The following is a 13,722-nucleotide window of genomic DNA, read 5'->3' as shown; positions in this document are numbered from 1 at the left end:
TAAAAAAACAAAAAGCAAACAAAAATAAAAACTAACTAGCATAGGCAGGGGGGCAAGCCCCCTGCACCCCCCACACCCCCTACTTAAATATTCCAACTCCGAGACCACACTACATTGAGGTAAATGGAAATCTCTCCCTACAGAGATTTCTGTTTACCTGCACAATGTTCTGCGCTTTCAATGTTGTGTTGCCGACAACATCAGCTTTGATATTGTCGGCTTTCGACATTGTGAAGTAGACCCACTTTTTGTCATCAATGTCAAGCCTTTTATATAAGGAAATGGGATGTGCACTACGTAAAAGGATGTATACACGTCTTTATGATACTTTTAAGAAGAATATCAATATTGCTTTATATACGCTCACATAATTTGTTGTAACCCGTGTATTTTTACGTTTACAGTACAGGAGAGAGTCCCAAGAAATCCTAGGGGCAACCAGTGAGAAACTGCAATAGAATTTAAGGAGTTAATTTGGCAAGTTGAGGTTAATTGCTTTAGTGCCTCCTGGTTTTAATGAGCATATCTCCGTTGTTAGTATTTTTAAACTGCATACTGCTAAGTTACGGATTTGTATCCCTTCACTCTGCTGGTTAACAAATCAAAAACGTTTTTTATTTTATAATTATATGCGTATTTTACATTTATCTTATGTTTGTCATTTTGCATTCATGAAAGATGTTATGACGTTTGTTGCATATGAAATGTACATTCTATTGCTTGTTTTTACACTTATAGGTATGTTTATTTTACCCATTGTTATTGTATTATTTAATAGTTAATGGTTTAATATGTATTTCATTTGTAATTTATTCTTCTGAGTTAATTTACATGTCTACGTTGTGTAATTAGGTTATACTTATGAAATTCTTTGGTTGTTTTGATTGGGAGTTTTAGATTGTTTAGTGTAGATATGATTTTATAAGTCTAGGCTGTGAGTATATTTATCAGTTCTGATGAAGTCCATGAAAATTTAATTGGGGACAAAAGCGCTCAACTAATAAATATGTTATAATTTTTTGTAGTATTGATTTATTTTGCACATTTTTCATCCAGATTATAGATCTGTTGGCATTTTGATTCTTATTTTTTTCTGATGGATTTCTGCTGGTGCTTGTGGACTACTAATTATATTGTGCTGTAGATGTGGCTAGAAGGTTTTAGCAGAGCTTCCTTGTACTGTGTGTGGTGGATGATGATGATGATGAAGATATTGCTGCATGCAAGCGTATCTGACAAAGTCCGTTACGGCACTGGATGGAAAATGAGTGAGTATCTGCTACAGAAACTCCATCTTACATAGTAACCTGTGCTCATCAAAGTCTGTCAACTAGATTTGTGTATGTCAGTATTTATGAGTATAGGGGTGGCCGCGGTGGTGCAGCGGCTAGCGTTGACGCCTCACAGCAAGAGGTTCTGTGGTTCGATCCTCGGCTGGAGTGCCTTCTATGTGGAGTCTGCATGTCTTCCCTGTGATCGCGTGGGTTTCCTCCAGGCGCTCCAGTTTCCTCCCACATCCCAAAGACATGCTGTAGGTGAATTGGACACTCTAAATTGGCCCTAGGCGTGAGTGCGTGGGTGTGTGTGCCTTCTGTGGAAGGTTGGGTGCTGGGCTGGCAACTCAACACCATAAAAACTCCACTGCCAATCATGAGCAGACAGGTGATCCGCTGTGGTGACCCCTAACTGGGAAAAAGCAAAAAGAAGAAGTATTTTTGACAGTCTAACAAAATAGAACTCAGATGCAATTATATGTTTGAAATTATCATTGAAAGATTCTAAATGTGTTTGTTCTTCTGGAGAATTCCTAAGTATAAATTTATTTCTATTAGTTTTGAATGATCTGTTCATTATGTTGCTGCACCTGAATTTCGGTACTAAATAATGACAAATGGTATATATTTTGCATTTTTTCTCAATGTGTCTGCAACATTTTTGGATATGTAGCATTGCTCCAATTATGTTGTATTTCTTTTGCTAGTCCAAGTCAAATAAACTCTGGAACTTCCCACTGAAGATCCAAATGATATTACAGGTTGACTTTAGTATGCGATTGTGAAACCTTTTCTCCATGTGACTGTGATAATCATATGTCTTTTGTCATGGCAAGAGGGGAGAATACATTTTGAAACTTCACATTCATTACACTAGCCTGCCAGCAGGTGGCAGGTCTGGGAAAAGTGCTAGTTTTTGTCCGTGTTACAGTGATGGATTTAGGGTCTATATTATATAGATGAAATTTCAAAATCTTGAATGCTCACATGAGCGGAAATGCAGGAAATTTAAATCACTATTGTGGGTGGCTGCACCTTCCCACACCCCCCACTAAATATATATTCCAACTCCAAGATTGCATTACAATGGTTGGAAGGGAGGCCTAATTGTTACGGTGTTTGCCTTACAAGCACAAGGTGCGGAGTTTGAGTCTCACAAGGGATATTTGACTAGGCTTAAAATGGCTCGCAAGGGCAGTTAGCTTAGTACTAATCTATGAACCGATGAACAGTTACGAAAGGGTAAATTTTCTGATCTTCACTGTACCACATTCTCACAATAACGATTACAAAGAACGGCATTTTCGACATCTAAGCCATTCGAGATTTTGATTTTTCATCGATCTAGTAAGGGACCCATGGATTTACCTATTTAGATTTAGGAAAGAGGGTGTAATTTCTTTCTTGTCCTGTATCACCTGGCTGACAGGGGGCATGTCCCAAATGCATGCTACTTATATTAATAAGTAGGTACTCATGTAAGAACTTGCTGGTTAAAGCATACTGGCAGTATTGTACAGCTGTCTTGCTGTAGGCAAATCTCTGCCTGGGGACATCTTCTGTAATGTGTAAGAAACAAGCAAAGGGACAGTTAGCTCTTGATTAGCCCCTGCTCTAGGTTATCATGTCTTTATGTTATTCAGAGAGTAAATACAGGTTCACTTAGACACAAACATGCATTTCACTTGTACAGCAGCTTTTCAAGGCCACATGTTGAAATGTTGGTGAAGGAGAAGAAAATAAAAGCAAAGTTGCCCAGGAGGTAAGATAAATTCTCACGCTGGAGAGAAAATGCAAAGTAGTTGTGAAAGTGCTGTATGAATAATTAAAGCAAACAAAGAAATGCTTTGTGTAACAAAAGAGGCCATTCAGTAATTATAGTGAAAAATACATCATACAGAGTGACTTTTGCAGCCAGTCTTTTTAAGGCAGACTTAAAATGCATATGTAAGTAAGTTTTCCATAACTAGAGATTGTTGACTGTATTTTGAATGATTTATGCATAGTTTATATAGTCAGACAAGTTATATGTTCATTATTTACAGGTTATACTAGAATAAGGTGAATTTTCTGCAACCAGTTTGATCTGTTCTTATGTGCTTTTCTTGTACAATGCTGTTTGTTGATTATATAAGGCATTCTGTATGCAGAATGATTAAAGAATATAAGCAATTTATGTAATGCATTTTACATAAAATGCTTGGGTTTCAATTTCAGTTCTTAGCTGGGGTACCTTCTGGGCAGAGGATGCACATCCTCTCTGTATCTGCAGGAGGTTTTGCAAGGTGCTTGCTTTCCCAAACATATCATAGATGAATTTGTGTTCCTCCAAGTTACCCTTTAGTATGTGTATGTCATTTTGTGAGTGAGTGTTTGAACATGTCTTTCAATGAACTGGCACCCCATGCAGAATTAGTTTCTCTGCCTTGTGTACACTGAGGGCCAGTACTGTCTCCCTCTTCCCATGACCCTGAACTTTATCAAGCAGGTAATAGAAGATTTAATGAATACAGTATTGTTTTCCCCATAAAATTAAGCTTTTTTAATGATTATATAATGAATTTGCTACAGATACAGTCATATTGTAAAGAAAATACATGTAATTATGTGTTTATTTGCATAAGAGTAAAAGTTGTTAGCGATGGTGTACAGAAACAGATTATATTTAGAACAATATTTAGCAAAATATATCTGAAGACAGTAACCACAATTTTGCACAATAAACTAATTTTTATATTTGTATTAAAGCTGTTTATGCACTAATATATGGGTCAAAGTGATCATTTGTATACAATGATTTTGGCATGAGAAATTTTTATAATGAACATTGATATACTGTAAACAAATTTCACAGAGCAGCTCTGTACAAAATAATGAACACAGCATTTACTGGCAGAAAATGACATGGATGCAAGTGATATAAAACAAGCAGCATAGAGACTGTTAGCATAAAGAGGTATGCATATATTATGCAGAGTATATTTGCGTACAACAAGTGTACAGAGTATTTATTCTCATAATGATGCTCTGTGCAGAGTGACTTTTATATACTAAAGTGTATTGATAAGGTATAGAAGTAAAGTTTGGCACAATGTGGCATGTGGGGGAGTTGACTGTTTGACTCTACTTTGGAAAGTTGGCCAGCTTTTATTAAAAGAGTACAGTTTTTAGAATAGCATAGAAAATTAAAATTTTCATTACTTAATGTAATGGGTACTTAACGAATACTGTGCATTTGTTAACACCAGGTAAGCATGCATCAGTAGTATTCCAGGACATTGTACCAATGTTTCCAACCATTTGAGCTCATCACCTGTAATTATTGCAGAACAGTATAGATTCCATTAGAAAAATTAATTTAGAAATGTGACTTTATTTTAGTTTATGGAGGAACTGTGCAGAGTAATAGAGAACTGTGACTTTATTTTAGTTTATGGAGTAACTGTGCAGAGTAATAGAGAACTGTTTGTTATGTTATGTTAGATTTGTAGAGTGTGAAGGACCTAAGTATTAGAGTGTCAATGGAAACAGCTGCAAAGGATGCCATGCCGGTGACTTTAATAAGCTGTAACTTAAGTAAGGTGCCTAGTAGACACTCCTAGATATTAATGCATATTTTTGTGGTAGCACATCACATAATGCTTATGACAGTTGACTCAGTGGATATGCATGTAGAAAATGCCATAAGAAGAACCATATTGAATGAGTCTGCAGAAGGAAAAAAAATGGTAAAAGAGCAGTTCATAAACAGAGCATATAGAAAGATGGACACAAAGTAAATTGCGTACATTGATTGATTGATTGATACAGGTTATGATATTCAAAGACAGTGGAATATGATGCAATCTTTGGGAGATGTGATAAAATGTTTCTGGAATATGATGACGAAGATGCATGCAAAATCGTGTGTGTTATCCAAAAGGTGGTAGGGGGAATTAAGAATATCATTAGAAATAAGGAGAACATTGTCTGTAATTCTGATACTGACCGTAAGAAATTGTTCCCAAAGATAGTACACGTAAAAACAATATGCCATTGAAAAAATTATCCTGAAGGTAAGCTTAATATGCCAGTAACTCATAATGCTATAACACAGATGCTTGATTTACATATGCTGAACAGGAGATTACCAGAACTATTTTGTAGAAAGTGGATACAGAAAATTAATTTTGAGTGGTATTCTATCAAGACATTACATGTGTCATCTTAAAATGGCAGTGTAAACTAACAGCCAAAATGGACAGGTGTGAGGATGCAGAACAGGCTCATGAAAGAATTGGGAACCTTGAAGGGATTAAAGAGGAGGACTGAGCTAGAATGAAGTACCTTACCAAACTTTTACAGAATTTGAGTAGTGCCATATACATTTAGGTTTAAGGTGGAACCAGAACTTCAGAAGCTGAGAGATTGCAAGAATATTGTGTTTATGGAAATCTTAAAGTTACAATAAACCTAGGGCTGGATACTCTGTGGCATCCTCCCTTTAGTTGAGCCAGAGACAATTTATATGCGTTTGCTCCTTTTTCTCTTTGCTAGGCCCTGAACGTAAGTCATCACTTAAATATTTTTTAAATGCTGCTGTCTTACAAGATAAAGATAAAACATGCTGATTTTTAGTTATAACTAAGAGTTTTTTTTGAGCACACTTACCTGTCATATCTGCACTGTCTGTCCCTTGAAGTTATGGTAACTGGTCTTCCCAACAAATTTGATTATTATATGATGCACACTCATAAGTATTATCAGATAAATGACATTTCCTGAAAAAAAGTCAACATTTGAAGCAACAAAAAAGCACTTCAGAAGTGTTTTTGCTAGATGAGGCTTTACTTCCGTGCACCTCAATGGGGGAAGGGGGCTGTGCCCTCCTTACCTCTACTACTTATGTACTTATGTATACTAATTCTAAGATTGCCGTATCTTGTGGTAAGGAGGAATCTCTTAAGATCTCAGTCTTTAAATACAAAACATAGGAATCGCATGTTAATGATCAGCCATTAGAGTGCCAGTCATTGAGGTGTCGCATTTAAGCCTGGCACCCAGTAACTGCTGAATAATTAGTCACAAAGACTGTTTTAAGTGAGCAAAATCAAATGATGTACTCGTCCACAATCCACTAAAGAATGTGTCTGAATGTTCCCTTAAGCTATAGTAAAGCTTCTCCCCAGAAAGAATGCATAAACATCTCATTTTTGTTTACTTTAATTAAATGTAGATGATTGTGGAGGAACAAATGTTCAAACATTAGGAGCTTCCTACTATATGTATGTATTTGAATTACTTCTATCGTGCTGAGCAGGAGATTATAATGTACTCTGTTGAAGAATGTTTTCTCACAGGCTGTATCTGTGTTTTTTTTTTTTTTTTCAGTAAAACAGTTCTTTCAACTTTCTGAAAAAGAGCTTCACTTGGGAAACCTTGAAAGACATCCTTTTCTAGAGAAGGAGAAGTTTTCTCCAAAATTCTGGCCTGAGGTAAGACTTGGGTGTGGTAGGGAGTGTAATATTTTATTTTTTTCTACTTTATTTAATATTTGTTAACCAGGAAAGTCCGACTTGGAGCAAAGCCAATTTTCAGCGGACGCCCGGGGAGAAACGCTCCAGACGCATGTCTTTAAAATGTGGGAGGAAACCGGAGCACCCGGAGGAAACCCACACGAATGCAGGGAGGACATACAGACTCCACAGAGAAAGCACCCCAGCCAAGAATCAAACCTGAGAACTTCTTGATGTGAGGCAACAATGTTACCGCTGCACCACTGCACCATCCATATGAATAATTACAATATTGCCTAATCCCAAAATAGTTTATGGCTTTCTACTGTATGGAACACACATACATTTCCATATGGAGATTTTTTCACTGAAGCAGTTTGGAAAATGAATTTGTATTTCCACTTTAATATGAATTGCCGCCTCACAGCAAGAGGGTTTCCGGTTCAATTCTCGGCTGGGGTGCCTTCTGTGTGGAGTCTGCATGTCCTCCATGTGGTCGCGTGGGTTTCCTCCGGGTGCTCCGGTTTCCTCCCACATCCCAAAGACATGCTGTAGGTGGATTGACACTCTAAATTGGCCCTAGGTGTGAGTGTGTGCGTGTGTGTGCCTTCTGTGGAAGGTTGGGCGCCGGGCTGGCAACTCGACACCGTAAAACTCCACTGCCAATCATGAGCAGACAGGTGATCCGCTGTGGCGACCCCTAACCGGGAAAATGCCGAAAGAAGAAGAAGATTTCCATTTTAATCTGTGTTTGACAACTGGGTCTTTACTTTGTTCTGATCAGTCATTTGGGTAGTTAACAAAGATATCAAATAATTTTATTGTTTTGTTTTCTTGTCCATGCAACACTTCTTTTTCAGACTGATTGCTGTATGATTTTTGAAAGGTCATGGAGTCATTTTAACACTATTATGCAGTCCCTTTGATAAATGCTTCAGTCATTGTTTAGTGTCTTCTTTTATACAAAGTATTAAAATAATGAGCAGATGACACACCATTACTTGATGTTTTCAAGTCTTAATTTTAGGGGGTGGGCTTGACATAATGGTTATGATCTTCATCATGTAGAACAGATTAAAAAACGTTTTGAAGTCTTAATTTTGGGGGGTGGGTTTGGCATAATGCTGAAAGGCAGTAATCACAATATTCACTACCTAGAATCAGAACCATATTTTTATATTATCTGCTACTTACCAGAGAACTTAGGACTGCATGTTGGGATGCGTTTGTATGTGTGTGTGTGTGTGTGTGTGTGTGTGTGTGTGTGTGTGTGTGTGTAGAGGAGAGGGCATACTTAGAAGCAAATACTCTTTGTGGTAGTTATATTGTGTTTAACATGTTAGTACTAATGATATATATTTTTCTCTTCCTGCAGTTTAAATGGACCAGAAAAGGTTACACAAGAACTCGCTGGCTTATTGGAAATCGGTATCTTTTATTTTTGTTTGTTTCATTGAAATGGCACAGCTATAAATAGGGACTGTCATAGTGTTAAAGCCCATGAAATGCCCCTTATATTGTTGATCTGTGTCCTAACTGGATGAAACTTGCAGTGGTATTAGTTGCAATGATATAGCATTGCAAACATTTGTATAAACTTCTAGTGACAGTGCACTGATGTCATTGACTGTAGTGGGGTTGGTTATGGCTTTGCAAGGTCAGTGGTATCTAGAATCATACTTAAAATTTCTTCATTAGATGGTAAGGTGTTGGAGGCCCATAAAGCAACTTGCTGCATAAGGTTTATATGACAACATGAAGTTCTTGTGGGAGAAAATGTTCATGACACACAATTCTTGTACTGCAGTCTCTGTAGCATTGTGCTTGTATGTGTGCATATATATGTATGTTTGTGTGTGTGTGTGTGTGTGTGTGTGTGTGTGTGTGTGTGTGTGTGTGTGTGTGTGTGTGTGTATATGTGTATATATGTATAGTAGTGAAAGGGCACTTTGTACGACTGGCTCGTATGGTGTCAGATGACACCACACTTGGGGAGGCGATAGACAAGCTTCTTGTCATGTTCAGCAAAAGGGGTTACCCTTTGGAACTATTGGTGTCTGTCAAGGATGAAGTCCTTGGTAAAAGGAACAAAGGTTTTTACCATTCTTTACTCCCTATCCAAAAAGGCCCACATGTTGACTCAGTTATGGATCAAAATGACAACAATAGTATTAAGACAGTTGAGGTGCCTTACGAACGTTCTGTGGTCATTACCTTTTCAGTTAATAGTCAGGAAATTGTTGAAATGGTTAACAAATTCTGGCCAATTGTCACTCTATTAAAGAAGGGGTCTATATTACAACGATGAACTCACAGGAATGCAAACGTAATATCAAACCCATATGTTCGAAATGCGAAAATAGCGAAGCCACAGAACACCGATTTTTTTCCCAGGGAAAAAAATTGGTGGGCCGTTTTCGTGGCTTTGCTATTTCCTTCACTGTGGTGCAATCTCGGAATTGGTATATTTAAGTAGGGGAGTGTGGGGGTGTGGAGGGGGTGAAGACCCCACATTAGTGTAAGTTTAAAGTGTACATTTTTTTTTACCGGAACAGCGATTTTTTCCTTGGGGAAAAAAATTGCTGTTCTGTGTTTTCGTACTTTTTGGTTTTCGAACTCCCTGTGAGTTCAACGATGTAATATAGACCCTAAAGAAGGTGTTGAATTATTCATTCTTTATTAGAAAATAGAAGTGAAAAGGCCATTTGCCTATCTAAGTGAGTTGTGTACGGGGCCCTTTGCCAAAAATGTAAGGCTTTTTACATTGGGGAGACCTGTCGGATGTCAAAGAAGAGACTTTATGAGCATTTAAATGCCATTAGGAGAGAAAGGTCTACTAATGCTCTTTACAGATACATCTCTTCTTGTGAGGTGCATTTTTTCAAGTTTGTGGTGATTGACCAGATGAACAGTGATCCAAGGGGATATCTACACTGAAGATCACTTAAATAAAAAGGAACTCAAATGGATTCTTACATGTGATGCTTTATCTCCCCCGGGCCTTAATGAAAGTAGTTTTTTCACCCCAATTCTCAAGTTAAAGAGTCTTGTTGAGGGGTGATTATCACAGATACAATGTGGTTTAAACGTTCTGGAGTTTACACCTAATTTGTTTTAATTTACATTCCTGAGTTTAACATATATTTTTATTTGTATAATGCTGTTATTCATTAGTGAATTCTGTTGGTATTGTATGCATGACATGCTTGTATCTCGGATTTAAAAAAAGTTTCTCACAATTTTTTGAAAGTCAACACTAGTGTTCCATTGGTCGGTTTGATCATGTGTTGATTTTGTGAGTATTTAAGTGAAATAGTGGATGTACTAGCAGTTCTGAAGAAGTCTTTACCTAGACGAAAGCACTAAACTGCAATAACTTGCTATTTGTGCTGCTTGTTGATTTTAATAAATCATTTGGTGATATTCCTCGGCTGTTGGTACTAGTCTTTTTGGGCACCTGGATCTCCACTCAAGTTTTTCATTTGTTTGGTTTGGTTCTTGTTTGCCATTGTCGCTATGACTTCCTTGGGCCTGAATGCTATGCCCTTACTTATAAGTTGGGTGATATAGAATGATTTTCTTACAACTTTGTCCTCATGTTGGTCAAAGGCCAGATTACTGTCTACATATATATGTCCCTAGAAACCTGACTATTGGGTTAACACTGTTAGGGCTGACTGATGGAGTAATTGGCCTGGGTGGCAGTTTTCTCAAAAGCCGCTGCAATGCATGGCACTTTAGCACCAGTCATTTGTCTGTGTTAGATCCTGTTGTAAGTGGTTTATATCATGGGAGATCTAGGATAGCTCCCAGTTTGTGTTAGATCCTCTTGTAAGTGGTTTGTGTCATGGGGGATCTAGGATAGCTCCCAGTCTGTGTTAGATCCTCTTGTAAGCGATTTGTATCTTGGGGATCTAGGATAGCTCCCAGTCTGTGTTAGATCCTCTTGTAAGTGGTTTGTGTCATGGGGGATCTAGGATAGCTCTCAGTCTGTGTTAGATCCTCTTGTAAGTGGTTTGTATCATGGGGGATCTAGGATAGCTCCTAATCTGTGTTAGATCCTCTTGTAAGTAGTTTGTGTCATGGGGGATCTAGGATAGCTCCCAGTCTGTGTTAGATCCTCTTGTAAGTGGTTTGTATCATGGGGGGCTTAGGATAGCTCCCAGTTTGCAGTTATCTGTGAACTTGGTCTGGGTGGTATAAAACCTATTGCATGTGGTTTGTGTCACAGGGGATCTAGGATAGCTCCCAGTGTGTATTAGATCCTCTTGTAAGTGGTTTGTATCATGGGGGAGCTAGGATAGTTCCCAGTTTGCAGTTATCTGTGAACTTGGTCTGGGTGGTATAGATCCTCTTGTAAGTGGTTTGTATCGGGGGGGATCTACGATAGCTCCCAGTCTGTGTTAGATCCTCTTGTAAGTGGTTTGTATCATGGGGGATCTAGGATAGCTCCCAGTCTGTTAGATCCTCTTGTAAGTGGTTTGTATCATGGGGGATCTAGGATCGCTCCCAGTCTATGTCAGATCCTCCTGTATGTGGTTTGTATCATGGGGGATCTATGATCGCTCCCAGTCTGTGTCAGATCCTCTTGTAAGTGGATTGTATCAAGGGGGATCTAGGATTGCTCCCAGTCTGTGTTAGATCCTCTTGTAAGTGGTTTGTATCATGGGGGATCTAGGATAGATCCCAGTGTGTGTTAGATCCTCTTGTAAGTGGTTTGTATCTTGGGGATGTAGGATAGCTCCCAGTCTGTGTTAGATCCTCTTGTAAGTGGTTTGTATCTTGGGTGATCTAGGATAGCTCCCAGTTTGTGTTAGATCCTCTTGTAAGTGGTTTGTGTCATGGGGATCTATGATAGCTCCCAGATTGTGTTAGATCCTCTTGTAAGTTGTTTGTATCATGGGGGATCTAGGATAGCTTACAGTGTGTGTTAGATCCTCTTGTAAGTGGTTTGTATCATGGGGGATCTAGGATAGCTCCCAGTCTGTTAGATCCTCTTTTATGTGTTTTTTATCATGGGGGATTTAGGATCGCTCCCAGTCTGTGTCAGATCCTCTTGTACGTGGTTTGTATCAAGGGGGATCTGGGATCGCTCCCCATCTGTGTCAGATCCTCTTGTAAGTGGTTTGTATCATGGAGGATCTAGGATTGCTCCCAGTCTGTGTTAGATCCTCTTGTCAGTGGATTTTATCATAGGGGGATCTAGGATAGCTCCCAGTCTGTGTTAAATCCTCTTGTAAATGGTTTGTATCTTGGGGTCTAGAATAACTCCCAGTCTGTATTAGATCCTCTTGTAAGTGGTTTGTATCATGGGGGATCTAGGATAGCACCTAGTCTGTGTTAGATCCTCTTGTAAGTGGTTTGTATTATGGGGGATCTAGGATAGATCCCAGTCTGTGATAGATCCTCTTGTAAGTGGTTTGTATCATGGGGGATCTAGGATAGCTCTCAGTCTGTGTTAAATCTTCATGTAAGTGGTTTGTATCATGGGGGATCTAGGATAGCTCCCAGCCTGTGATAGATCCTCTTGTAAGTGGGTTGTATCATGGGGGATCTAGGATAACTCCCAGTCTGTGTTCGATCCTCTTGTAAGTAGTTTATATCATGGAGTATCTATGATAGCTTCCAGTCTGTGTTAGATCCTCTTGTAAGTGGTTTGTGTCATGGGGTATCTAGGATAGCTCTCAGTCTGTGTTAGATCCTCTTCTAAGTGGTTTGTATTATGGGGGATCTAGGAGAGCTCCCAGTCTTTATTAGATCCTCTTCTAAGTGTTTGTATCATGGGGGATCTAGGAGAGCTCCCAGTCTGTGTTAGATCCTCTTGTATGTGGTTTGTATCATGAGGGATCTAGGATAGGTCCCAGTCTGTGTTATATCCTCTTGTAAGTGGTTTGTATCATGGGGGATCTAGGATAGCTCCCAGTCTGTGTCAGATCCTCTTGTACGTGGTTTGTGTCATGGTGGATCTAGGATAGCTCCCAGTCTGTGTCAGATCCTCTTGTAAGTGGTTTGTATCATGGGGGATCTAGGATAGCCCCCAGTCTGTGTCAGATCCTCTTGTAAGTGGTTTGTATCTTGGGGGATGTAGGATAGCTCCCAGTCTGTGTTGGATCCTCTTGTAAGTGGTTTGTATCATGGGGGATCTAGGATAGCTCCAGTCTGTGTTAGATCCTCTTGTAAGTGGTTTGTATCATGGGGATCTAGGATAGCTCCCATTCTGTGTTAGATTGTATCATGGGGGGATCTGGGATAGCTCCCAGTCTGTGTTAGATCCTCTTGTAAGTGGTTTGTATCATGGTGGATCTAGGATAGTTCCAAGTCTGTGTTAGATCCTATTGTAAGTGGTTTGTATCATGGGAGATCTAGGATAGCCCCCAGTCTGTGTTAGATCGTCTTGTAAGTGGTTTGTATCATGGAGGATAGCTTCCAGTTTACAGTCATCTGTGAACTTGGTCTAGGTGGTATCACTCATCCTGACTTGGTGGGTCCTGTTTGTGAGCCATCTGTCAATGCAGCAAGTTATGCAGGGGTTTATGTCCATTTTGATGAGTTTGCCCAGTATACCAGAGTGGGATATTTTATCAGATACCTTAGCCAGTTCCATGTGGGTGGTCTGCATCATTTTCCCTTCATCTGTTGCCTTGCTGGCCTTCTCAAATAAGTCCACCAGGTTAATAGACATGATCTTCCCTTAACAAAGCCAAATTGGGTTGGGTGCAGTGTCTGAAGGTTGGCTATGCCTTTGTTGATCATGTCCATGATAATTCATTCCTTGGCTTTGCATGTAAGACTAATCAGACTAATAGATCTGTAGTTTCCAGGGTCAGTTGACGGTCTACCCTTGGGAAGTGGAATAAGTGTTGGACTACTCAATTCTTGTGGTACAAAGCCTGTTTTGAGGCTGTGGTCGAAAAGTGACTCAAGTGATCCTGATAGATCATGTTTCAAGCTGT

General features: G+C 39.1%; 1 protein-coding gene across 2 annotated transcripts in view; it reads left to right on the top strand.

Moving 5' to 3' along the window:
• Nucleotides 1–13,722, top strand: part of LOC122811267 (inositol polyphosphate-5-phosphatase A-like) — a 1,048,439-nt gene that overhangs the window by 773,595 nt on the left and 261,122 nt on the right. For both annotated transcript variants that reach the window (XM_044082997.1, XM_044082996.1), the window contains exons 6-7: nt 6,645–6,748; nt 8,145–8,197. In XM_044082997.1, the coding sequence (XP_043938932.1) occupies nt 6,645–6,748; nt 8,145–8,197 (157 nt within the window). The remainder of the gene's footprint in view (nt 1–6,644; nt 6,749–8,144; nt 8,198–13,722) is intronic.

The sequence above is a fragment of the Protopterus annectens genome, chromosome 9.part0 (genome assembly GCF_019279795.1).
Source record: "Protopterus annectens isolate FY-2018-M chromosome 9.part0, PAN1.0, whole genome shotgun sequence".
Classification (NCBI taxonomy): domain Eukaryota; kingdom Metazoa; phylum Chordata; order Ceratodontiformes; family Protopteridae; genus Protopterus; species Protopterus annectens.
Note: the sequence above shows the minus strand (reverse complement) of the source record. Positions and strands in the feature narration are given on the sequence as shown.